Raw genomic sequence first — 26,607 nt, 5'->3', positions numbered from 1 at the left:
GGTCAAATTAAACTAATTTGTTCCGTCCTCATTTACAGTTGCTAAAAGGGGTTAAGGATTTGAAGTGCACCTTAAAATCCTTACATTAAAAAGTGCGTCTGAAAAATACGGTAATGGTTCCTTTAATGGTCTTAATGTGAAAAAGAATCACAAGTGGGTGAGGATGGCCAAATTAACAAAAGAAGGCCGGCATTGAAGGGAATAAGTGCACTTCACTGAAGATGCTCACGAAGGCCATCTTCAACCGTGACATTCAGGTAAGACGGAGTTCTCTGTTTGGTTGAGTAGAAAGTGGAAGATATGTACAGTTAGTGGAGCTAGTTTATTAGAAGTGGATCCTAAAATTAAAAGAAAGGCACTTGATTTTTTTCATTCGTCCTTCAGTTTTACTCAACATCGTGAACATTTAAGATTTTTCATTTTTTGCTCAGTCACATTTTCATTTTATAAATGTGAACGACGTAATGTTTAACATGTTCTCTCCTGTGTCCTCAGACTGGGAACAAAGGCCACTCCTCTGTGGAGGATGCTAGAGCCGCTATGGAGCTTTACAAAGTGGTAGAACATGAGTGGGAGACGCAACTTGCTGCCAACTCAATGGCCAGTGTGGAAATTTCTTCATTTTCTGAAATGATCACTTTAGAGATTGTAATATTACTTTTTTGTCACTTAGTTACATACATATAGGATAACATCACATATGTTTCGTGCTTTGTTCCACACACACAGTTAAGCCATTGTGAGTAAGTTGAAGACAATCAGGGGGCGATTAAGAGAGAGACCCCTCTCTGACATGCGCACATTTTGTATGGCAGCTAGACCACTTCTCTAGTAAGCCAGTTCCTGACACCTAAGTGCATTCGATCCTCATTACCCTAGTAAATATAGCAGCAACAGTTCTAAGTTCCTTTGACATTTCTACTAAATTCTGACACATTACCTGAAACCCTAAAAATAGGATTTTGGAGACATTCCACTTCATTAAGGAATTTTATTGGGCTTAGAACATGCTTTGAGGACCCAGAGAATGAACAACTTCTTAAAGAGCTAAATGTGATTGATAAAGCAGCACAAAGGAGTGTGTGTGATATTTGGTGATGCATGTGTAACTCCATCCCTAACAATACTGCTGAAAATGGTTCTTTTACAGAAACAGTCACTAAATTACAAACATTGCCTGATGCATTTAATGATGAAGTTTGAGAAACATGTCTCAGACCAAATGGCTTCCTTATCTTAACAACAGTTTCTCATAAATGAACAACTTAATTTAACTAAAGTGATAAAGCTGAACAACTAATGCTATTTCATATTTCCATGTGTAATCTGATATTTTTGGAATTTTTGGATCATTACTGCTATTTTTCATACAAATTTTAGACTATAAGAACGATTATAAATGACCAAAGGGTCATAGTGAGAGTGGGATGAACATTAAGTGTAAAATTGTATCTGATACTGTAGAATGATGCACATCGCGAAACTTCTCTGAGTATGCAATGTTGTTGATATTGTATGATGTTAGACTAGAAATTACCTTTGTATGATTTAGTGTGATTGATCAAAAGGTTGGAAATGTAATGGAAAATTTGTTATTCTCATTCAAATTGCTTAAATGCTTGTGTTCATGCTCAGGTGTGGCATTGTAATGTAAACTTCCACTGAACAGTCTAGAACTACATGAACTTATTTCAGCCTCAATAGTTGAAGACAACAACTCCCTTTGCAGGTGCTGATAACGCCAAGGGGGCGAGTAGAGTATCAGCGCTACGATTAAGACATGGGAGAATCTGACAGATTAGACCTGCTTATTCCATTAAATTAATGGTTATATTTGTGTAAGACAGTTTCAAACTTTCAGCACTGAGCAAAAGTAAAGAATACATATAGAATTAATAAATATAAATTAAATTATAATTTAGTGCAAATCTAATGTAAAGTTAAGTATGAACAGTAAGAACAGGTATTGCAGGTATTTTTTTTTTGTATATTAACTTCTACAGAAAAACAAAATTGTTTTAAAATTGCTTGCAGAAGGGAAAAAATCAACAAAGCTGTTCCAAAAAATATCTATATTTCTTAGACGTTCAGTGGCCAGAATTGGCCAGGTAAAGACTTGATCAAGCCCACTGGAAATATTAAGGAGGACATAAACTTTGAAGTTTTTACTGTATTTTCACAAGCTTTACAACATAACTCATAAAGCCCTCTCCCATTCCTACTAATACACCAAAGTAATTACATAATAAATAAATAATAAATATGAGAAAAATTTCTATTTTTTCACTGTCTACTATAGAAAAACCCAACATTTCTTAGCATTGAGCTATTACAACTTTTTCTGTAATTTTAAACACTTTACAAACGTGACAGATTTGTTTTTGATTTATAGGCGCATTTCTTTTGTCATGTAGAAAAACTGAGATATACTGCTGAAATTGCTCTTTTTTAATATTACAATTTTTGCAGGGATTAAATGCATTATGTTTAACTTCTTTATACTTAAAGCAAGAAGAGTTTCTTTGGTTCGGCCTAATTCAGATCAAAGTGGGCTGTATGTTGCCCACAATGTAAAATCAGTTTAGTGTCCCTGCTTTATATGGTTGTAAAAATGTTTAGGTCATGTTACTATTTGGTCACCAAGATCAAAGTGATCTTCCAAGAATGGTGACTCTATTTTTGAGATGGTAAGAGGTGATTTTGCAACTTGTTGATCTTTTACCCTGAACATAACCTGCTCTAAAGCAGCTTATTGGCACAATTTCTAGGATTTAACATTTCTTGGTGATGACGATGCCCACATCTATCCTTAATCCCTCCCCATGACCCTGGATTAGATAAGCACAAGAAGATGGATGGATATATTGTTTACACACAGTAAAATATGATGTTCCCTTTCTCCTTTACTAAAAATGGCGCAAGAAATAAAATAAATAAAAACAAACCACAAACACAATGTCTGTCTATACAGAGAAAATTGATACCTAACACATGCATGTCTCTAAGCTGTCATAGAGGCTTTAAGTGATAAACAGTGGTACATGTATGTGTCAGGATCATGATGTTCAGATGGATTAAAAGCTTAAAACCTTTCTTAATATTTAATATTTAAAATTCCTAAAAACAAAGAGCGGTTAAGGGTGACCCGATTGTATTGAAAGACCTCAGTAAATCTCCAGAGTGCATCACTTTGTCATGACACATAAAATGAAGACTGACACCAGAGTTCTGGAAACATGGGTTATAGTTTCAATTATTAAATACTCTAGTTAAAAAACATCAGCAGGGAAAAGTTCTGAATGCCTTTAAGAAGACGTGTGGAAAGATGATTGGACTACACCAGTGATGTCGCAATGAGCTTGACAGCATGGGAAAGTGGAAGTGATGTGGCATAAATAAGCCACCAACACATGGGAAGCAGACAGATGTGTGACTACAAATCTTCCTTATTGAACTTAAAGATAAGCTTTATATAAATAAAATTGTTTTGAAATCAAATATAATAAATAGGATATAATATAAAGTATTACAGTGAACGCAATGTAAACATGTGCAGCAGTAATAGCCATTCAACAATGATGGGAAACATTTTTCTTTTTTTAATTAGTTTTACTTTTGGTATTATATGCACAATTTTCCAATAATACAGTTTGGCATTGTATCAACATTGCTTTTTTAATTAGCACACTTAATGTACTTCTAATAAAGCAAACTAAAAAATGATTAGTGCTATTTTCAGTTGGGTACTTTCACTGTGACTCTGAGCTGTGGGTAGTGAAAGCAGCAGCAGGAATGTGCTTCCTCTCAAATGTCCTATTTGCTTTCTGCATTTCTGAACTGAGCTTAACTGCCAAGATTTCTTCTGCATGCTGTTTTCCAGGAGAGGGAAAAAATTGAATTCTTTCACCAGGTATCCAGTTGTCCTGTTTTGTAGTGTTGTGTGTTACTCCATCCTTGAGACAATAAAGAAACAGACTTCCAGTCGGTCCATGATGCTGTTACACGTGTGGGTTCTCATTTGCTAAAACACAGAATAAAGGCAAACTCTCCTGTCTAAACTTATACAGTTGCAGCTGTCACATACTATCTCACTTAAGGTGGCCCTATGGAAGAGAAGGCTCCCTTGTTCACCTAGTTTCGGTATACTGTATACACTTCTCTCTGTACCAACACCATATGCATTGGCTGACTTTGACAATATGTCCATATTTGAAAATCAGCAGATTTGCAGATGAGTCGACATTCTTATCTTCAGCTATGGTGGCCATGAGGACTGATCTGAAGGGCAGCTGGTCTCTCCCTTGTGAAGGACAGATCCACACAGGAAAAGCTTAGAAGCCAGTTGAAGTGGTTTGAGAGTCAGGCAAGGATGCCTCCTAGATTTGATTGGGATTACAATCATTTATACTTTAAACTGCATTGCAATACAAAATTACATTCACACTGTTGAATAGAGGGTATTTTTCCACTGAACAAGGTCAAGCTAAGTCTTCCCCATTTTCAGTTTCTGTTCTCCCCTGATGTACCAGACTGTCTCTTAGCTTTGACCTAGGTCAAGCTTACACAAGCATAATCAGAGATTTCAGTTACCTATTCCAGTATGCAGGATATAACAACCAGTGATGGGAAAAATGGCGTTACTTTTTTCAGTAACTAAAGAGTAATCCAACTAATTACTATATCGTAACAACGCCGTTACAGTTACTAACAAGAAAATGCGGTCCGTTACTATTTTTCAGCAAACAAACGGTTGAAGCTGTGTTCAGCTGGTTCAGCATCTTATATCAGTTGCACGGAAGTAGCTGTAAGTAATCTGGATGCTACAGCTTTAAGCAGCTGCGCACGCTCCTGCGGACGGTAATCACTGTCTAGCACAACACCTGGAGCTAAGGGGGCAAAACAATGGCATGAGTGCTGCTGTTTGACTGAGGAAGAATTAAGTAGTCGTGGTAAGCCAATCACACGGCCACTAAAAGACAAAACAACAAGGTGATATATACCAGTTTTTAAACTGTGTTGATAGGCCACGTAAAACCAGAGTCATGATAAACAATATATACGTGTGTTTTTTCCTCAATAGTTTCATCACGTTTACTGTCTAAGGACAGTGCTAGCAAGCACGCTCTGCTTATGAGCAAAACAAAAAACAAAAAAACAAAAAACAAAACAGGGGACGTTTTAGGAGTGAGAGAGAGAGAGAGAGCAGAAAAAGAGAGAGAGAGGGAGTTTTGAGATGTGAGAGATTTGTGACGTTTAGCGTGTTTGGGGTGTGTAGTTAATGTGTTGTCTTGTGTAGTTAGGTGTAGTGTTGTGGATAGTTTTGTGTTGTGTGTCAGAACAATGAGGAGACTGCTGTCTCCAGGTAGAAACAGGAGTGATACACCTGCTGCTGTCAGACCTGCAGGTATCAGGCTGTGATGTTTTCCTTTATAGTGGACAGAAATATTTGGAGTGGCACAAATAATTTGTGTGGCATCTTATTGAATGCAGAACAGCTGATTGTTCTGTAAATAGTTTGAAGTGGTTATAAAAAAAAGGGTAAAATGTAAATGGCTGCAAATAACTTTGTTGTTTGTAAAACTTGTGCATATGATTTTAAAATTGACAATTTATATTTGCATTTAAAGTTATGAAATATGATTCATTAAACATGTTTGTGGTTGTTACAGTAAAAAATATAACTTTTTCTACTGTGATTTTATGTTTTTTGTCTGATTTTAGATCAATTGTGTTAATACAGTATGTAAAAAATGAAAACATGATTGTAAATTCAGACACGTGAGGTTGTGCTGAAAAGGACGATACCAAACAAGGCAAAGCAAATCGTTTTTAAAGGTAAAATGTGGAGGGAAAATCAAAAGTAGTTAAAAATGGCCAATTATACCCTGGACCCCAGAGGGTGAACGTTTTTTTAAAGTAATGCAATAGTTACTTTTCAAGTAATTAATTACTTTTAGAATATTGTAACTCAGTTACTAACTCTTTTACTTACTTTACTTTTTTGAAGAAGTAACTAGTAACTATAATTAATTACTTTTTCAAAGTAACTTGCCCAACACTGGTAACAACATAGTGTTTTGTTTCTTTCCATGAACAGGTCCTGACGAGTGAATAGTTTTTCAAGTGAATACGGTCAAATTAAACTAATTTGTTCCGTCCTCATTTACAGTTGCTAAAAGGGGTTAAGGATTTGAAGTGCACCTTAAAATCCTTACATTAAAAAGTGCGTCTGAAAAATACGGTAATGGTTCCTTTAATGGTCTTAATGTGAAAAAGAATCACAAGTGGGTGAGGATGGCCAAATTAACAAAAGAAGGCCGGCATTGAAGGGAATAAGTGCACTTCACTGAAGATGCTCACGAAGGCCATCTTCAACCGTGACATTCAGGTAAGACGGAGTTCTCTGTTTGGTTGAGTAGAAAGTGGAAGATATGTACAGTTAGTGGAGCTAGTTTATTAGAAGTGGATCCTAAAATTAAAAGAAAGGCACTTGATTTTTTTCATTCGTCCTTCAGTTTTACTCAACATCGTGAACATTTAAGATTTTTCATTTTTTGCTCAGTCACATTTTCATTTTATAAATGTGAACGACGTAATGTTTAACATGTTCTCTCCTGTGTCCTCAGACTGGGAACAAAGGCCACTCCTCTGTGGAGGATGCTAGAGCCGCTATGGAGCTTTACAAAGTGGTAGAACATGAGTGGGAGACGCAACTTGCTGCCAACTCAATGGCCAGTGTGGAAATTTCTTCATTTTCTGAAATGATCACTTTAGTAATAGTAATATTACTTTTTTGTCACTTAGTTACATACATATAGGATAACATCACATATGTTTCGTGCTTTGTTCCACACACACAGTTAAGCCATTGTGAGTAAGTTGAAGACAATCAGGGGGCGATTAAGAGAGAGACCCCTCTCTGACATGCGCACATTTTGTATGGCAGCTAGACCACTTCTCTAGTAAGCCAGTTCCTGACACCTAAGTGCATTCGATCCTCATTACCCTAGTAAATATAGCAGCAACAGTTCTAAGTTCCTTTGACATTTCTACTAAATTCTGACACATTACCTGAAACCCTAAAAATAGGATTTTGGAGACATTCCACTTCATTAAGGAATTTTATTGGGCTTAGAACATGCTTTGAGGACCCAGAGAATGAACTTCTTCTTAAAGAGCTAAATGTGATTGATAAAGCAGCACAAAGGAGTGTGTGTGATATTTGGTGATGCATGTGTAACTCCATCCCTAACAATACTGCTGAAAATGGTTCTTTTACAGAAACAGTCACTAAATTACAAACATTGCCTGATGCATTTAATGATGAAGTTTGAGAAACATGTCTCAGACCAAATGGCTTCCTTATCTTAACAACAGTTTCTCATAAATGAACAACTTAATTTAACTAAAGTGATAAAGCTGAACAACTAATGCTATTTCATATTTCCATGTGTAATCTGATATTTTTGGAATTTTTGGATCATTACTGCTATTTTGCATACAAATTTTAGACTATAAGAACGATTATAAATGACCAAAGGGTCATAGTGAGAGTGGGATGAACATTAAGTGTAAAATTGTATCTGATACTGTAGAATGATGCACATCGCGAAACTTCTCTGAGTATGCAATGTTGTTGATATTGTATGATGTTAGACTAGAAATTACCTTTGTATGATTTAGTGTGATTGATCAAAAGGTTGGAAATGTAATGGAAAATTTGTTATTCTCATTCAAATTGCTTAAATGCTTGTGTTCATGCTCAGGTGTGGCATTGTAATGTAAACTTCCACTGAACAGTCTAGAACTACATGAACTTATTTCAGCCTCAATAGTTGAAGACAACAACTCCCTTTGCAGGTGCTGATAACGCCAAGGGGGCGAGTAGAGTATCAGCGCTACGATTAAGACATGGGAGAATCTGACAGATTAGACCTGCTTATTCCATTAAATTAATGGTTATATTTGTGTAAGACAGTTTCAAACTTTCAGCACTGAGCAAAAGTAAAGAATACATATAGAATTAATAAATATAAATTAAATTATAATTTAGTGCAAATCTAATGTAAAGTTAAGTACGAACAGTAAGAACAGGTATTGCAGGTATTTTTTTTTTGTATATTAACTTCTACAGAAAAACAAAATTGTTTTAAAATTGCTTGCAGGAGGGAAAAAATCAACAAAGCTGTTCCAAAAAATATCTATATTTCTTAGACGTTCAGTGGCCAGAATTGGCCAGGTAAAGACTTGATCAAGCCCACTGGAAATATTAAGGAGGACATAAACTTTGAAGTTTTTACTGTATTTTCACAAGCTTTACAACATAACTCATAAAGCCCTCTCCCATTCCTACTAATACACCAAAGTAATTACATAATAAATAAATAATAAATATGAGAAAAATTTCTATTTTTTCACTGTCTACTATAGAAAAACCCAACATTTCTTAGCATTGAGCTATTACAACTTTTTCTGTAATTTTAAAGACTTTACAAACGTGACAGATTTGTTTTTGATTTATAGGCGCATTTCTTTTGTCATGTAGAAAAACTGAGATATACTGCTGAAATTGCTCTTTTTTAATATTACAATTTTTGCAGGGATTAAATGCATTATGTTTAACTTCTTTATACTTAAAGCAAGAAGAGTTTCTTTGGTTCGGCCTAATTCAGATCAAAGTGGGCTGTATGTTGCCCACAATGTAAAATCAGTTTAGTGTCCCTGCTTTATATGGTTGTAAAAATGTTTAGGTCATGTTACTATTTGGTCACCAAGATCAAAGTGATCTTCCAAGAATGGTGACTCTATTTTTGAGATGGTAAGATGTGATTTTGCAACTTGTTGATCTTTTATCCTGAACATAACCTGCTCTAAAGCAGCTTATTGGCACAATTTCTAGGATTTAACATTTCTTGGTGATGACGATGCCCACATCTATCCTTAATCCCTCCCCATGACCCTGGATTAGATAAGCACAAGAAGATGGATGGATATATTGTTTACACACAGTAAAATATGATGTTCCCTTTCTCCTTTACTAAAAATGGCGCAAGAAATAAAATAAATAAAAACAAACCACAAACACAATGTCTGTCTATACAGAGAAAATTGATACCTAACACATGCATGTCTCTAAGCTGTCATAGAGGCTTTAAGTGATAAACAGTGGTACATGTATGTGTCAGGATCATGATGTTCAGATGGATTAAAAGCTTAAAACCTTTCTTAATATTTAATATTTAAAATTCCTAAAAACAAAGAGCGGTTAAGTGGGAATTCTCCTTTTGTTGTCATTGTCCAAAACGCTTCAGAGCCACCAGCACAAAGTTTCTTGGAGAGAAGTTTGGGTTGAAGAGAGGAACAAGCTGACTGTTCACACCTGTAGAGAGACAGTAGAGGTTTGAGATAAATGGCTACACCACGCAATCATAATATTTAAGTCATGTGACAGCATCAACTGTCCAACCATTCTCTTGGAGGTAGATCATCCTATCCAGCAGCACCATTGTCTCCACCACAGGGGCCAGCAGCAGGGACAAGCTGAAGTACACCACCACCCTGCCCTGTTCCTTCAACATGGCCTCCATTCGCCCCAGGTCCAGGGGCAACTCAGGAGGCAGTCCGACCCGAGCCAGACCCAAACGAGCATATCTGGGAGGGATAACAAATGTAGACAAAACAGGACAGGATACTTAAGTCAGAAACTAAAATGATTCTTACAGAACGCAAATTATACATGCAGAAATGACACCAAATCTCTGCCTGTCTTTGTCCAGTACTCCTCCAGGGGCAGAGCAACCAAACACATGTGCCTCTTAAGAGGTTTTTATCTATATCACATATTATGATATCATCCAGTTGCCTAGCAACTACTGAGCAAACAGGGCTAAATTACCAATTCATGGCCTGTATAACACCTTCATGTCACTTTAATTTCACAATAACATATAATTCACATCCACAAAAGTTGAACTATGCAAGATATATATGTCGCCATCATGTTCTCTGGCAACCATCTAGTAGCAGGCTAAAATTTTCTAGCCTTCACGGCTTTACTTTTCTTTTTCTTAACTTTTATAATGTCTTCCTATGTTTTTATTTTTCTTGATTATCTTAATTGTACAGCACCTTGGTCAACAGTTGTTTTAAATGTGCAGTATAAATAAATTTTACTTTGCCTTTACAAACCAATATGAGCACAATGTATTACTTACATTTCATGACTATAACATCTTATTTATATCCACAAAAGTGGATTTACACTTCATATAGTAAAACATTATAATCATGTTGCCTAGCAACCACCTAGCATTGGGCAAAAATGACCACATTTTAGCATTTACGCACTGAAAGGCCAAACAATACTATAACATGGGCATGCACTGTTATTATGAATTTAGTGACCCTCCTCCTGTTGTACCAATTATTGCTGCATTTTCAGACAACTGACAAACCATATCAGCTGAAATGAAAGACCTGTGTAAATACCTGATGGATGCAATTTTTACTCACTCTATAAAAGGTAATAGGTGGGATTTCTTGATGGTCTGGATTCCTGCCCTGCGCAGATCTGGCCTTGTGTCTCTGATGAAGGTCTCAAGCATCGCTCTGTAACAGTGCGACCTGAGCAACTCGCTTTCTTCCCTGAGTCGCCGCACATAGTCCTCAACAGCATGACACGCCCCCTCTCGGGCCTTATAGGACAACTGATGTCCCGACAGCCCTGACACCCAGGAGCTCATCGGGTAGCCAAACTCTGACTGAACTGACTCTTGATCCAGTGTTGGTGGAGCAGGCGGTATGACCAGTCCTGGAGGGGTGGGGTTTTCTTTGGTTGTGATTTTCATGTAACAGCATGCCACTGAGGTGATGCCGCGCACATGCGGGCATTTGACAAAATGGCGGAGGAGGGTCGCACTGAGGTCACCGCAGGCATGGAGACCAGTCAGGACAAAGTTTGGATAGCCTTGAAGGCTGTCTTCCTCAGAGTATACCCCCTCGTGACTGTCAGAGTGGATGCATGAGCAGCATTTTTCATCAACGAATTCCACTCCGGACATCTTTTTTGACTTTTGTTGTTTTGACAGTTCAGACTCTTGAGAGTTAGAATCAGAACGAGCATAAGAAGTCTGAACTACATGGAGGCCTCCTTGTTGCACAGAGCCTCGCAGTTTCTTTTTGCTGGGTCCAGATGGAGTTGGGGGACCTTCACTGACATGATCTGCAGCTTTTAGCTGTCCGATGAAAGCCTCCCACGATGCCTTCGGGTTTACCCAACCGGCGATGTGGCGAGGAAAATTTTGTGCTGGAATGTGAGAGGAGCAGTTCTAGGAAGCAAAAGATGTTCATTAATATTTCTGTTGATATGCACTATAGTAGGAGGTAAAATGTCTATACAATGGATTCATTAAATATAATCATAATTAAAACTGTCACTGATTGGTAAATCACTAAATCATCACTATGTTATTCCCCTAGGCTTTAAAGAGCGTTTACGCAAATCTGAGGTCAACATTTCAAACTTAAAGCTTGATCATTAACTGTGTTTTTATCCAGTCTTACTTTTCAGTGAAAAAGCATCCAGAAACCACTACTGTTTGAGACTAGCTAGTGAAGAGGGTATCTAACAGGTAAAGAAGCTCATATTTTTCCAAGAGTTGATAGAGAGGAAACTACAACTTTAAAGAGTGAATAACTGTGCTTACATTTATCAGGTAGAAATAAACAAATTCCAGGTGAATGGCAATGTTGCCCTGCGTCTGCTAAAGGTGGAAAAGCCCACCGTTTGCTAAGAGGGTCAACAAATTATCCAGAAGGGTGATATGCCAGTGTTTACACTTTGTATTTGCTGCCCCCAAGTGGCAAAAATGGAAGTGTCAGGCTTAATCTTGCCTTTGAACAGACATCACGGAGGATGCCGACTTTAACTCACAGTGCTTTGTCAACTCAACACAGTTCAGTTCTTATTTATAGGTTTGGACTTTTTGGACCCAGAATGCTCTTCTTGACAACAAGCTTTTTATAAAGAGGAAAAACATGGAAAAACTATGTTTGAAAATAGTAAATAATAATTAATAAGGAAGAGTCAATGGTAGAGCATTACACAAAATACTTAAGTATTCTATTAACCTTACAGGACATTTAGAGTTCTCTGAGATCCAAACTTTATTTAGAAACTTATAGGTGTGCAATAATATTAGAAAATCACTAACCTTTTTCTGCTTCTCCTTCTCCAAGGCCCACACCAACTGTCCATCAAACTTGGATGCCATAGTAACCAGGGTTGGATCAGCTTCAATAGCAGTCACAGAAAGTCCAAGTCCAAAGGACAGGAAACGAGTCAGGTGACCCTGGTTAGGCAAAAATGGAACTCAGGGTTTACTGTGGCAAGATTTACTGCTTTATTTTTGATTTCAACTCTTAAAAATTTGCATGAAAATTGATTTTATAGACTTTTACTACAGAAGCATGAAATCTAATTCCATTCCCATTAACATTAAAGTGCTACCTTAAAAAATGTATTGATGTGCTTATGGGTTAAAATCATGCGACTATGAGTGATACCTGCCCAGAGCCCACATCGACCACTCTGTTGCAATCAGTCTGCTCACAAAGTTGCTTAACCAGCTGCAAATATAAAAATATATATTAAAAACATTCTAAGCAGAAAAGCCAAGACGTGCTAAAGCAGCCACCTGTAAGCATACATACTGTGCCGAGCTTGCGAATCTCATGCTGTTTCTTGGGTTTAACATGCTTCCTGAAAATGTGACCCAGGAGGGAGCTCTGACTGTGATTTTCCAGGAACTCCTTTGGCTTCACTGACCCACCTACTCTGCATCCCTCACTCCTGCTCTCCCTAGGAAATGCCAGGGCATGGGCTGTGGCACGGAAAGCCAAGAGAGTCAGAGGCCACACTGAAGGATATCTGTAATGAGAAAGTTTTTAGGCAATTAATTACCCAATAAGGGGATGTTTTTATTGATATGATATTATATGAAGAGCACAGGATGTCTAATTTATGCTTACTTTGCCTAAATAAACAAATGAATGTATGAATTAATTCAATTTTGTAAAACAAGGCAACCAAACCTTCTGGGCTTTGCTAAAATCAACTTTGCTTTTGATTCTTTAGTTTTTTTGAGTTTGATTTGGATATTTGCAACCTTGCTTTAAGGATATATAAAGGGCCTAATAACAATCCAGTAGTACCTCCTGTCTTCATGAGTGGCATCCAGCAATAGGTCTGCAATCTGTGGATATGACAGGTCCTGCAACACAGGCTGCCAGCTGCTGGGTAATGTGTGCCACAGATCTTCTGTGAAAAATTCCTGTAGAAGGGATAACAAACTGATAAGAATCCAGCTGTTGCACTGTGTAAATAAGGCTTGATTACAATTCATATACCATACTTTACAGTCATGTGAAAAACTAAGTAAACCCTTACTACGTCCACAGAAATTAGAAGGGTACACAACAGCCACTCAGTGCTAATTAAATGCACTTGATTAACTGATCATCAGCAAGCATGACCACCCTTAATAAAGCAGAGGTTTTGGCAATTTGCTCGTCTGGAGCATTTAGGTGTAATATACATTCTTTCGAGGAGTGGACGTTCCAGCAAATTCACTTTGAGGTCGGTGCTTAGAGAAACTCCCAAGAAAACCCAAGAGCTACATCTTAGAGTGAGACTACGGGTCTCAGTTAAGATGTTAAATGTTAAAGCTCATGTCAGTATGACAAGAAAAAGACTGAACAAGTATTAACTTGTTTGAAAACAAGTAATTTTTTCACTTGTTTTGAAAATTAACAACTTAATTTTGCAGAATTTGATCTCTACAAAACTGGATCTCTACAAAATTCCTCAATGTCCTTTGGACATATGAATGAAACCAAAGTGGAGATAGCTGGCCCTAATGAACAGCACCACATTAGATTATCAGCACAACACACATCATACCAACTACTAAGCACCGTGCTGGAGGGATGATGATTTGGACTTGTTTTGCTGTCACAGGATCTGGGCAGTCATTAATCGACTATGAACTCTGTATACCAAAGTATTCTACAGCCAACTATCAGATCATCTGTCTGACGGCTGAAGCCTGGGTTAAACTAGGTTATGCAAGGGACTGATGATCTCAAGCCCTCAGCAAATCTACAATAGAATGGCAGAAAAAGAAAAGGATCAATGTGTTCCAATGGTCCAGTCAAAGTCCAGACCTCAACCTGAATGAAATGCTGTGATAGAGCCTTAAGAGAGTTTTGCATAAAGAAATTCTTGCAAACCCCAGTTTCACTGATCTACTTGTCTCGCAAAGGTAAACAATCACTCGTCACTAGCTGGCACTATTGGCTTTGACATATACAAAACAAGTAAATAAATGTGCACAATAACATTTAGTTTTAGAGACCTGGTTATTTACTTATTCCAAACGCAACAAAAAACAAAACCACTGGGCAAGCTGCATACTTCAGAAATATCTATCGATACGCACAATTATGTAGGAGTCGGAGAGGTGGCTGTACTGAGACAGAAAGGTGGCCAGTTGCTTGGCTAGTTCCCTCTGCTGCTCCGCTGTGAAACGTGTTGTAAACATCTCGACATCCTGAAGGTAATGCTAACAAGTTAGCTCGTTAACGTCGTTTTATTTTATTTTTCTAGTTAAGACCGAGTGTGTCTGAAATACCAAAACTATTACAACCATCTCTATAAAATACAATTTTAACGTTAAAAGTATTTCCTTTAAATGTCTGAACTGATAATTGCTTTTAGCCACTAGCTTGTTTCCGTCGCTACCTACAACTTTCACGTTTTTCAATAGAATCGTGATGCATTTAGGTACTCGCCGTAATTTTAGACACAAGTGCACAAAATTTTTTTAAAATTAGAATCTTAATTTTAAACTTTAGAAAACAGTCTTCTACTTGGTTCCTTATATGCATCTGATATGGGGTTTTATTAATAACTTATAATAAATCACTCCCTACTGTGAGCAAATAGTACATTATTTAGGAATTAGTGGAAAGGATACTACAAAAGACGTTTAAAGAGTTTTAGTTTAGTATATTACTCAAAGTTATTGTGCATGTCAGTTTTAAAATATTTTATGATTTCAAAGAAATATAATAGAGAGGCTTTGAGATACCAGAGATAAAAGTATTCAAACCAATCTGGAATTTTCAAGATGAACAAAGGGTATCCAAAGGCAACATGCCCCGGATGTAGATCATCTGTTCTGGGCAGGAGGATTCGTTCGGTTCACGTGTAGCAGGTCTGGTTTTATGTTTCTAAAAGTTAATTTTAGACATTTCCTTTGAGGGCATATATCGCTATCGACCGACCAAATGTTCACAAGCAGAAAGAGAAACTGTCCATTGAGAGAGACTGTCAATAAACAGTGTTTGGTGTCCAACGTTAGCGTTAGCGGGCTAACCTTAGCAGTTATTAGCTAATGTTAGTATTAGAAGATATAGCAGTATTAGCAGTAGTGGCATCCACCAAGTGCAGCTGATGAGGTTTCCTGATGCCTGCTCAGTCATCCAGGTAAGGAAATCAGGTTTCCTTACCTTCAGGTTTCCCCAACTTTATAAACAATACGGTTTGTAAAGTTTGAATCTGCGACACGATGGGACAGTTACTGTGCCTGCTCATTTACCAGTTGCTTATAAATCCCGTATAAAGTTAGCTTTAAGATTTTATATTTCCAGAATCCCTCAGGTTGCCATGTTAAGTTGGGAAAAGTGTTGACCCTTCCATCCACGACCACAAACTATCAGGTCGCAAAAAGTAAACAATTAAAACAGAAAACATCTATTGTGAAAGGATGGAACAGTACCAATGTTTACATTGTCAATCTGGCAACTTCAATGTTTTCTAGTTTCCCGGACAAGTCCAGATTGATGTTACGTCCCCAAATTGGTTAGATAATTAGATATATGGATACTTTATTCAATTTTACGAGCAAAATTATTGTGTTATAACAACAGGATAAAGAATAAAAATAGTACAGTCTACAGTTATAAGCAACATAGTTGAAGCCAAAATGCTACATGCTCATAGTGATGACTTTACAACTTGAGTGAAAAAAAGTGCACAAATTTTTATATATACTACAGGGATTAAAAACAGCATTTTAAGAAATGAAATGAGTTAAAAAGTAAAGATAATACTTAGATTGTGCAAGAAATTAGTGAAAATTATATTAGTGAATGATATATACACTCCAAATCTAACAAACGACTGTATAACAGTAAAATACTGAGATATATCTGTAAAATGTTGTGCCTGAGAAGTGTGTTCACCTCACAGAAAGAAGAGTTATTGGACAGTTCCACAGAGAACAGTAACAATGATTTCCTGAAGTGTTCTTTGCCTAGAAAAGTATCTGAAAATTTGCAGGCATTTTCAGGCACTCGGTCTGATTGGTTATAATTCTGCAAATCCAGGCACAGTTTGATAATATTGTGTTTGCCTTGCAGGATGAGACTTCTAAACTGGACTAAACCCAACAAGGACCTGTTGAAGGATTACAAATAAGCAGATCTATGAGATTGTTTTGTGGGAACGTGTGTGTTTTGAAATTATTTAATTTGATGTAAACATGTCAGACATTTGGATTAATTTATCTCATGATGAAACTGCACCGAAAAAAGCTCTAGCAGGCAAGGTAAACAGGAAAAAAGAGTGGCTGCGTAGAAAGAGGCACAACCGTGGAGCAAAGGGGTACAGGGAAGGTAAACAAAAGAACAACCAGTATAGGCAAGACTTCAGACAGAGCCAAACACCACTTCAGAATGGTGCGTCCATTAAATGCCCACCAGCTTCCACTTCCACACAAAGCAAAAGTTTATCGTATCTGGCCAGTGCACACAGTAGTTCCATGCCTCCATGTGGTGAAAAACCAAAGGAGCCCCTGAAATCATCAGCCAGCAGCCCTGGTTCCTCAGTATCAAGCACCTGTAAGCCCATCACCATGTCATCAGGGAACCCTTCTAAGTATGTCGCTATTGACTGTGAGATGGTTGGCACGGGACCAAAGAGCCTCAGTGAGCTTGCACGCTGCAGTATAGTTTCCTATGAAGGAGATGTGATTTACGATAAGTTTATCAAGCCCTCTGCACGAGTCACAGACTATCGCACTCGATGGAGCGGCATCCGACGCCGTGACCTCGTCAATGCCATGCCATTCACCAAGGCCAGGATGGAGGTGAGAAAAGTGTACTTTTTTTTAAACGATTTAGCATGTTCTTTTACATTGTAAAATGCTTGTCATCAGAGGAGTTAAGAGAGAGAGATTTGGGCAAAAATATTGAATTTAAATGTAAAGGAGAACTCAACAACTGCAAAGATGCTGGAAGATATGTAAGTACCAGTGTTATTATAGCTAATATATAATTTATATAGTTATAGTTAATATAGTTATTAATTTGACAGCTAACCAGCACTAAAATATATTGTCAGATAAAACACATTTTAATCCGGATGAACGCACAACGCATGTGTGAGGTACCATACAAGTTGCAGCTAGTGTAAAGACACAGTAAATAACAGCAATTAAAGACAACTGCAGGAATAATTTATCATCCTAATCCATTTTTGTCCGTTTATCCTGTTCTGGGTTACAGTTGGTCTGGAGCCTGTTGTAGCTGTCTAGCTGCTATCACAGGGTTATCACAGGGTTTTAAAAGGGCTAACAACAAAGAGCCTGACAACCATTTACACACAAAATACAATCTCCAATTGACCTAACATGTATGCGTTTGGAGTATGGACCCACTAATGAAAATTAAAAATACAAAAATAAAATGAAATGATAATTAAGTTTCCTAACACTTATGGTAGTTAAATGTATTTGTTGTTAGTTTTATAAAAAGCTGTTGTTAAAAAGGGAGCACACTTATGGTCAGGTAAGGTATCCTTGAAACGAACTTCACAGTTTCATGCAGACCGGTGCTAATATTAATTAATTTGTTTAGGTAAACCAACTGTTAATTTATATATGTTTTACTGTTTAAATTTATTTACTGGTTCCTTTTAATGGTCTTAATTTGAAAAAAGAATCACAACTGGGTTAAGATGTCCAAATTAACTTTAATTTAGACATTATTTCATTCCATTGTAGGATTTGATTTTTGCAGCGTCCATTACTCTGTATAAACCATATGAGTTTAGTAAATAAGATGTTTTTTTTTATCCGTTGGTACTACAGATACTGTCGCTGATTAAGGGTAAGGTGGTGGTTGGCCATGCCATCCACAATGACTTCAAGGTGATTGGTTACTGTCATCCCCCCGAGCTGACCAGGGACACTTCTCGAATTCCTCTCCTGAACCAGATGGCCGGCATTGAAGGGAATAAGTGCACTTCACTGAAGACGCTCACGAAGGCCATTTTCAACCGTGACATTCAGGTAAGACAGAGTTCTCTGTTTGGTTGAATACAAAATGGAAGATATGTACAGTTAGTGGAGCTAGTTTATTAGAAATTATAATAATTGACATTAATTACACACCAGGACACCAGTAATTTTTTTTATGTGAATCACTAACAGCAGTGTTTTTCTCACAGAATTATATCGAATTCAACACAAATATTTACCATAGAAGATTTTTGGTTTTGAATTATTTTCTTCTTCTTTTTTTTACCCTGGAATCCTCTTTCATGTAGTGGGCTGTTGTCAATGACAAATTTAAACTGAAACCTGGGTAGAAAACCAGTTTTTCAACTAAAAGGTTAATATCATGTAATGTCATCATGATTATATAAATGTGACCAACATAATGCTTAACATGTCCTCTCTTGTGTCCTCAGACTGGGAACAAAGGCCACTCCTCTGTGGAGGATGCTAGAGCCACTATGGAGCTTTACAAAGTGGTGGAACATGAGTGGGAGACGCAACTTGCTGCTAACTCAACGGCCATGTTGGGGTAAAACACTTGATATGGCGGGCATGCAGTTTGGACAGCGGAATTTAACTGTCTCATTGTTGTGTGAATAACCAAACCAGGAGAACTGCAATTGCTCATTCAACAAACCGGATAACCTTCTACCAGCTGCCTGAATTTAAATAAAACTGTACTGTTGTCAGTGGAGGGGAAGAATGTGAATATCTGTTGGAGCTGAAACTTCTTCTACATCAATTTAAGCTTGATTTGTACTACTTGATGAAATCTATGCCTTACCATTACATCTGTATCGTCCCAGAAGTGTATCTAGATTGGTCCATTTGATAGTAAAATATGTGAGTCACACAATGATATTGTTTCATTGAAACAATGTGTTGTATCTGGCTTTCTCAAAAAAGCTAACACAGTTGCCAGTTTTCAGCCAGTGTTTTTTTTTTAAACCATGAAAGTCTGTATACAGACAGATATATTATCGACCTAAAGAAGCCTACATTGAAATATATGGTAGCACTGCAGCAGAAATATTGGTAGAAGTATAACTACCAAGGCTTTTAAATTAAGTTTAATCAGATGTAAGAAGTAATTCTGTACATGCTTGTAAATAATTGCACAAGTAAATTCCAGGAGGAGTCTGCTCACTGCTGGGACTTTCTAGAAGGACGTTGGTGTTGGTATAGAGGCAGGTGTTTTTGAAGACACTTCTCTTTTCTGTTTCAGTAAAGATGAGTGTTTTATATGTATTTGCTGCAAGTCCAACAAGATGAGCTCAGTGTCATCCTTAATGGAAGAGTAATGAAGACGCATTTGTCCAAACTCCAAAAGTAAACATGCAAAAGCTGCAATGGCCATTATGGTCCTGCAGAGATTCAGTGCAGGACTATAAATCAAGCTTTAATTGCAGTAGTTACATTTTGTGTCAGGGTTTTACACTGTGTTCAAATGGTGCTCATGCCACTTGGGGGCAGTCATGTCTTTGCTGGAACATTATTATGTGATGTAAACAGTTTCTAGCTTTTCACATGTTTTTTGTTTTTTTGTTGTTTTTTTACTAAATCAGCACTGGGCTGTAGTAGGACCGCATTTTATCAAGAGTCATGTAAACACTGCAAATAAATGGTCTTATATTCTTACCATGTGAACGCCAGTGAAAAAGAAAGTGAGCCCTGACTAAAAGAGCGTTAGTCAAACATCTAATTTTATTCAGGACCATAGAACAAAGACTTAACCCCTGAGTCATCTGTGTAGACTTTATTAATATGTTTTAAGGACCGAATTGTTAATATCACAGACATCTATAAAGCGTGCATTGTTAAATTTATTGGAGTTAGTTATCATTAAAAAACACAAAAATCAAGAATTGATCAACTTCATTCCCATTCCCCAAAATACTTCTGTTTAGACTTCAGGGTCCACACTGCTAGCCACTGGTTTGATCTTCCATTTCTCCTGTTACAGGAGTGGTCTGAGTGCCCAGTTAATCATCTTCCCTCTTTCAACTTCTTTTCCACCAAGTTCAAGAAACATAAGTGGTGACTTTCTGAATTTGTGCAATTTTCTATGCAATGTCTGTTGGAATATGTTATTCACTCTACTGTCATCCTGATTTTAAAATCTATAAATCATTACAGCAGTAATTTTGTGGCGTTACTGTAATTGGGTGTAAAGAAACCAACAAAACTGAGATAACGTTCAAATACTTATGTGCACAAAACACTGTTTAACTTTTCAGTTTGAAACACTCCTTGCTGTTTTTTCCACATTCGTTTTTTAATGTGGAAAAAAAACAAGCAACGGTGCCATCTGTGGCCATTTGAGGTAGTGAAAGATGTCTTTGTAGTGCCCGTTTGCATCAGTGTGTAGAAACTTCATAAGTGGCAGCACATAAAGAGCCCCAAATATGACCATGAAGCTAGTGAGTCTGTGAATGCAGATTTCCTGTCCCAGTGAATTCATGACCTATTTAAATTAAAGGTTAAAATTGCTTCCCAAAAAAGGTGCCTGGAAGTGTCTGTTGATGTCTGCACCTTTCTAAAATTCTTTTAGAAAGACTTTGATACTATCTCCTCATCTGAACAGCATAAATGAGCTCTATGGTAGTCTCTGATACACGACTGAGGAATAGGAAGTACATCAGTTTGAAAAACGGATGCCTCACAGGTCCTCTGTTGGCAGCTTCATTACCCTCTACAAAGCATTAGTCTCAAAATCAACAGTGAGCAGTCGACTCCGGGAAACTGGCCTTGTAGACAGAGTTGCAAAGAAAAAAAAAAAGACCTGTCTGGCCCTAGCCAATAGAGGGAATGGTTAAGATGGGCAAAAATGTGCAAACACTGGGCAAGGCAAATTCAAGAAGAAAATAAGATTTTGGGTTAACGGGTTTATTTATAAGACTAGATGCCATTTGTCAGGAAATACCTTTACATTTCCAGTTCCTTTTGGTGGGGAAATATAAAGGCAAAGTGAGAGATTTGTGCATGATCAAAGGCATCATGATAAGGAAAGTTTGACTATTTTTCAGTGTGGATACTAGTTGATTGGAGCAGGTTTGTTTTCCAATAGGACAATGACAAAGCTCCAAAGGATGCAAAAAGTATGTAAAGAAGCTGTGGGCTGGTACTCTGTATTGGAGTCAAGTCACTGGATTTCAACCCCATTAAGCACTTTTGGCAACCAGCCCACCATATAGTGCATACATGTTCTGTCAATAGTGTCTACAGTATGTCTGTGAAGGTTCTCAGTCCAGGTCATCGTAGTCTAAGGAGCTTGAAAAGAAAAGCGTCTGGACTTCTAGTGTCTACGGCATAGTCATATATATGCATAACATTGTTTTCCACATATCCTGGCTTTTAATTTGAAAAAAACAAACAAACAAAAAACTCATAAAATGAAAAGCAGAGCACAGCAATTCTAACTTATGTTGTTCCAGATTCCTTCAATAAATTGCATGCTGAATGTCAAAGGTCTACAAGAGTATAATCGCTGCCAGTTGATGATTCTTTTACCAAAACAAAGATTGAAGGACAAAATTTAAAATAATTATTCTTTTTTGTATGTTCCAGTGCATTCTGGTACATCCTGCAGATGCATAGAATTGATGTCTATATCTAAAACAGCAATCATTATGGCTCCAATGGCCTGATAGCTGAGTTCTGAGATTACTTATTGTTAGTGTTGCTTTTCGTCTCAGAATTCACCCCTTTTTAAAAGTCTTTTGACAGAACAGACCTTGGTCAAATGTCAGATCTGACAAATGGCACAAAGCGTATGAATTCCCTGTTTTATTGAAGGCTAGCCTTTCCACAGAGCACATCAGCAGCTGCATCAACATATTTCTACTCTTCCAACTTTACACCACTTTGCTGGTGTAAGCATACGATTCTTCCACAGTCTCATACTGTTCCACTTTATGTCCCCTTTGGCAGCTGTTTGTCCTTAAAGGTGAACGTATCAGCATTTTTCCCCCACTGTGAATTCAGCTGTAGTGAATTAATTATACAGAATGCCATCCTTCCTGAGAAAGCAACACCAGACACATCTGCTATAGCAGAGAAGCTCATTAAAATAGTAAGAACATACCAAACGTCACAGGCAATACTGCACACAAACACCAACAGTGATTCACCAGCACTTTCTAGGTCTTTGTTAGAAAATCTCTACATACACCAAAACACCATGCTGTCACACCCTGAGAGCTCAGCAGCACAGATTTATTGGATTCAGCACACATCCACTTTGTTTTATACTGGTATTAATTGGGGTAATTTCTTAGCAACAGTGGGTCAGATCTGTTTAATGTGATTGTGGTAGCACAAGGGGACTCACAAGGAGCAGGAAGCCTTGAAGAATCATGTCCTAACTTGAAATTTTAATGTTATGTGTTTTTTTAACAGGTTTTTAATCAAATTTATCTCGATAATTTTGCAGGGATGTAACACTTCATCCATGGCAGACGAGTTAACACCAAGCTATTCACGTCCTTCTTTGCTCTTCTTTTCATAATCTGTTAACAGCTGTTTTGGCTTCTCAGCTGGCAAACTGAGCTCGTAACTTTGTATCTGGAAAATTCTGGCAAAACAAGGTAGGTATAGTAGACAACTATTGCTGACCTAACTGCCAAATTTAATGCTATTCAATTCATGTGCAATGCTGGGAAATTTACATTTGAAATAACAAATGTAAGACTGTTAAAAAGGCAACTGGTAACACAACTATTTAAATCATGAAAGTAATATAACATAACATTTCTCTCCTCTATTTTCAACAAATATATTAAACTGATACATAGATATCAGAAGGCCAGAACCAACCAAGAAACAATACTCCAAATATAATGAATGTATATTAACACAACATGTTTTAGATACAGAGGCTAAGACACTTGCTACAACAAAAAAGCACATAAGTAACATTACAGAGTAGGATAACAGTGTTTAACCAGCAGAAGTCGTGAGAGGAAATCAATCAATGTCCCAAAAAGCAGGTGCCCCCCACAGACCACTGTAATTAAGTACACCAGTCAGCCAGAACATTAAAATAATTGACAAGTGGAATGACTATCGTTCATCTCATCTTGTTCTACTGGGAAACTTTTGGCCTTGGCTTTCATGTGGATTTAACTTTGACACTATCATCCATCTACTGTAAATATAGTTGCAGACCACGTACAGCCCCTTTGTTGCTGTGAAGCGACATGTGGTTTAATCCATTCTCTAGATTATCCCATGCTGTTTATCCCCTCTTAATCTCTTTGCATCTGGCCAATAATGTGAATACTTTGATTTTATTCCCTGTTATTAGATTCAAAAGTGAAAGCCAGAGCTTTAAATTAAAGAGGCTTTGGATTTTCTTCTATAGCTGTATTAAGTCTAATATTTTTGAAATCTTTTTTATATTGACCATTTCAAATGAGAAACAACTTTTGGCTCACTGATTCTTTTGGTCAACATTTCCCTTTGTTAAATGTGATTGCACATTGTTGATTTAAATTATTCTTGAATTTTGAAATTAAAGAAGATTAAGTGACTACCTGCTGGATTAATTAGACCTTGGAATACATGCAAGACCACGGTGTGTGTCATTATGCCATACAATATGGATTTTATGGAATTTATTGCCCCGCGGTCAAGTTATTGGGAGCTAGACTCTGCAGATTACCCTTTTCAGACATATCACACAGCAAATATATTAGTCATGGCCCAGCCTCAGCTCTATGTGCATAATCAGTTTTTATTGCTCACGTCCAAGCCATCAGGAATTTGTCTGTTTTGCAGATTTCTACAGTAGTTAACCTACAGTACATACAGTGGGTTGGTAGAAGGGTCAGGATATGTGGAAGCTTAAGTTCTTATAGTGTCATGCATGTGGGTTATGAAAACTATGCGGGAGGAAATAGAAATCTCTGGAATAAGCAACTTTCTAGATTTATTACAAATCTGTTTAAAATACACTATAAAATAGGGTAGAGGCATATTGAATCCCCTATAATTCGTTCACTCATTCACTTTATCTCACATTAATGGTTTTTACTGTGTCCAGTGACACTCAAGTGCCCAGCAGTGAATACAAAGTTGTTCTTGCTGCTCCCCTGTAACATTTAAAGATCTCATAGAATAATTAAATGTATAAGCTTTGCTAATAAATATGCAACATGAACTAGGACACTCTAGGGTCAAAGAGCTAACCTGTGAGTGGAAAAACTGGTTTATACAGTATGACCCTTGGATTGTTTTCTTATTTAACAGTTTATTATTGTTTATTGCAGATATTTAGCATCCACTTTTTGTGTAATATTTTATTTGATTGTATTTGATGGTTTGGGCCCCGAGAAGACTAGCAACCACTGTTGTGGAAGCTAATGGGGTTCCTTATAAATAAACTAATAAACAAACATGTTTATTTTTAGTAATTACAAATTCCATGAACATTGCTTAATTTTTGGATGGTGATCTCATGACCTCAAGCACTTATAACATGCTAAAACTACTAGCTTACCTCAATATTTGGTCGCTAAAGTTACATTTACAATCATATTCCAGCTTTGTGGCGCTTTAGTCTCTTACAGCATTCGTTTTGATACACATATTACTATATGGCTCAACATCACTACTCTTGAGCTCTTTGCCAAAACAAAAGCTCAGAGAAAAATATTTATTAAACACCAAATTAGCTAGTGAGCACATAGACGGACTTTGCAATTTGTAATTGACATTCAAATTGCCACTGATGAATTAGTCACATCAATTTGTGTCCAAAGTGAAGAAACAAACAACAGGAAGTCAGATAACCACAATATCATTATGCAAGAATACTGACTAATTATATTTTGAGATGTTATCTTGTAATTATGTGACACACAGTTTGTGAAATGAGATGCAGATCTCCCAAGATTCTAGCATAAATCATCAGAAAATGTGTCACTTTTTTCCTTCTTTGGAGATCCAGACATGATTGTGAGTGGTAATGTTTTGAGACTACAGCTGAATGCTAATTTTATTGAGTCTGCTGGAAATCTGGGTTAGACTGCAGGCATTAGCCCTTAATAAGGGCATTATATATTAGAGCATTTTGTCAGATTCTTGTGGAATTGTTCCTCCCCCTAGTGGCCATAAATGTCAATTATTGACTCTTTAACCGTCGACGCTATGGGAGAAGAAGAACATTTAATGTCATGCTGCAGTGGGGTGAAAAGAGGTAAGAGATGAATAATTGCAGAGGTGGGACCAAGTCATTGTTTTGCAAGTCTCAAGTAAGTCTCAAGTCTTTATCCTCAAGTCTCAAGTCAAGTCTCAAGTAATGTCAGGCAAGTCAGAGTCGAGTCTCAAGTCACTGGTGTAAAAGTCCGAGTCAAGTCACAAGTCTGAAACTTTGAATTTCAAGTCCTTTCGAGTCTTTAAAAAAAAAAAACGAAAAAATAATGTTGCAGTTATGCTAAATGTAAATATTAGACCATGTAATTTTAAAATCTGTGTTTTTCTCAACACATGACAAAATAGTGAACTTAGAAAATATACACAAATTGTGAAATTGCACCTCTTTAAAATGCAGCTCAATTAAACTTAGCTCCAAGAATAATTTTCACCGACAGTTCTGAGATACGCTGCATGTTATTCTTGGATGCGGTTGTAGGACCAGCTTTAAAATCGCATGACAAAAATATCATACACATTTAAAAAAAACTGTATCACCAACATAGCCTGGACAACATTTGCTAGTTAGATGAAGTCAGCTATCTCATCTTAGCATATTTATATGCATATTTATAATCATACGGTTCTTGGAGTGAGTGCACACACTCATGAAGTTTAGTAACTTCCGGTCACTGCAACAAGCCCAGGTACAGTTTACCGACGGATGGGTACAGGACCTTGAAATGCACCGTGTAGAACGAAAGACCATCGTACGTATCATAAGTTTACCAGTCTCACAAATCGTCGTCATAAATATACATTCCTTAACCGTTTATTAATAGGACCTTTGAGCTCAACGGTAATTAATTAGTAGTGGAAATAATTTCTGGTAGCATCACAGAAATGTAGCAGTGACAACAATATTGTATGCTGTAATCGTACTGGGCAATTAGTGATACAAAAAACCTGTTTTATCCTGTGAATAAAAGCATATGTTTTTGTCAATGTACCATAATAACAGAAGCGAAACGCAATATTGTGTCAGGACAATTCACTATTTATGCACAATAAA

At 37.1% G+C, this 26,607-nt stretch overlaps 2 protein-coding genes across 3 annotated transcripts; one reads left to right on the top strand and one right to left on the bottom strand.

Moving 5' to 3' along the window:
- Positions 1–9,290: 9,290 nt before the first annotated feature.
- Positions 9,291–14,680, bottom strand: mettl25b (methyltransferase like 25B). Its single transcript, XM_085365312.1, has 8 exons — positions 14,499–14,680; positions 13,213–13,331; positions 12,712–12,928; positions 12,565–12,627; positions 12,213–12,350; positions 10,513–11,327; positions 9,467–9,651; positions 9,291–9,379 (listed from the first exon to the last, which is right to left on the bottom strand). The coding sequence occupies exons 1-8, from the start codon at positions 14,598–14,600 to the stop codon at positions 9,291–9,293; spliced, it is 1,728 nt and encodes a 575-aa protein (XP_085221438.1). The 5' UTR covers positions 14,601–14,680.
- Positions 14,681–15,225: 545 nt separating this feature from the next.
- Positions 15,226–20,578, top strand: isg20l2 (interferon stimulated exonuclease gene 20-like 2). 2 transcript variants are annotated; one of them, XM_085365310.1, is made up of 4 exons: positions 15,226–15,275; positions 16,483–17,210; positions 18,213–18,413; positions 18,815–20,578. In XM_085365310.1, the coding sequence occupies exons 2-4, from the start codon at positions 16,605–16,607 to the stop codon at positions 18,932–18,934; spliced, it is 927 nt and encodes a 308-aa protein (XP_085221436.1). In that variant the 5' UTR covers positions 15,226–15,275; positions 16,483–16,604; the 3' UTR covers positions 18,935–20,578. The 2 variants fall into 2 exon arrangements, with proteins under 2 accessions (XP_085221436.1, XP_085221437.1); XM_085365311.1 differs by lacking the exon at positions 15,226–15,275 and adding an exon at positions 15,292–15,547.
- Positions 20,579–26,607: the final 6,029 nt, after the last annotated feature.

The sequence above is a fragment of the Diplotaxodon limnothrissa genome, linkage group LG11, assembly GCF_057381915.1.
Source record: "Diplotaxodon limnothrissa isolate DT_005_m linkage group LG11, D_limnothrissa_male_GT1.1, whole genome shotgun sequence".
Taxonomy (NCBI): domain Eukaryota; kingdom Metazoa; phylum Chordata; class Actinopteri; order Cichliformes; family Cichlidae; genus Diplotaxodon; species Diplotaxodon limnothrissa.
This window is presented reverse-complemented; position numbering and strand designations above follow the sequence as displayed.

Excerpts from the sequence above, each read along its gene's own strand:
- isg20l2 (XM_085365310.1), top strand. The coding sequence starts at position 16,605 with ATGTCAGACATTTGGATTAATTTATCTCATGATGAAACTGCACCGAAA. Across the intron at positions 17,211-18,212 it reads TCACCAAGGCCAGGATGGAG|ATACTGTCGCTGATTAAGGG; the intron begins GTGAGAAAAGTG and ends TTGGTACTACAG. Across the intron at positions 18,414-18,814 it reads TTTTCAACCGTGACATTCAG|ACTGGGAACAAAGGCCACTC; the intron begins GTAAGACAGAGT and ends TTGTGTCCTCAG.
- mettl25b (XM_085365312.1), bottom strand. The coding sequence starts at position 14,600 with ATGTTTACAACACGTTTCACAGCGGAGCAGCAGAGGGAACTAGCCAAG. Across the intron at positions 13,332-14,498 it reads TCTCCGACTCCTACATAATT|GAATTTTTCACAGAAGATCT; the intron begins GTGCGTATCGAT and ends TCCCTTCTACAG. Across the intron at positions 9,380-9,466 it reads GATCTACCTCCAAGAGAATG|GTGTGAACAGTCAGCTTGTT; the intron begins GTTGGACAGTTG and ends GTCTCTCTACAG.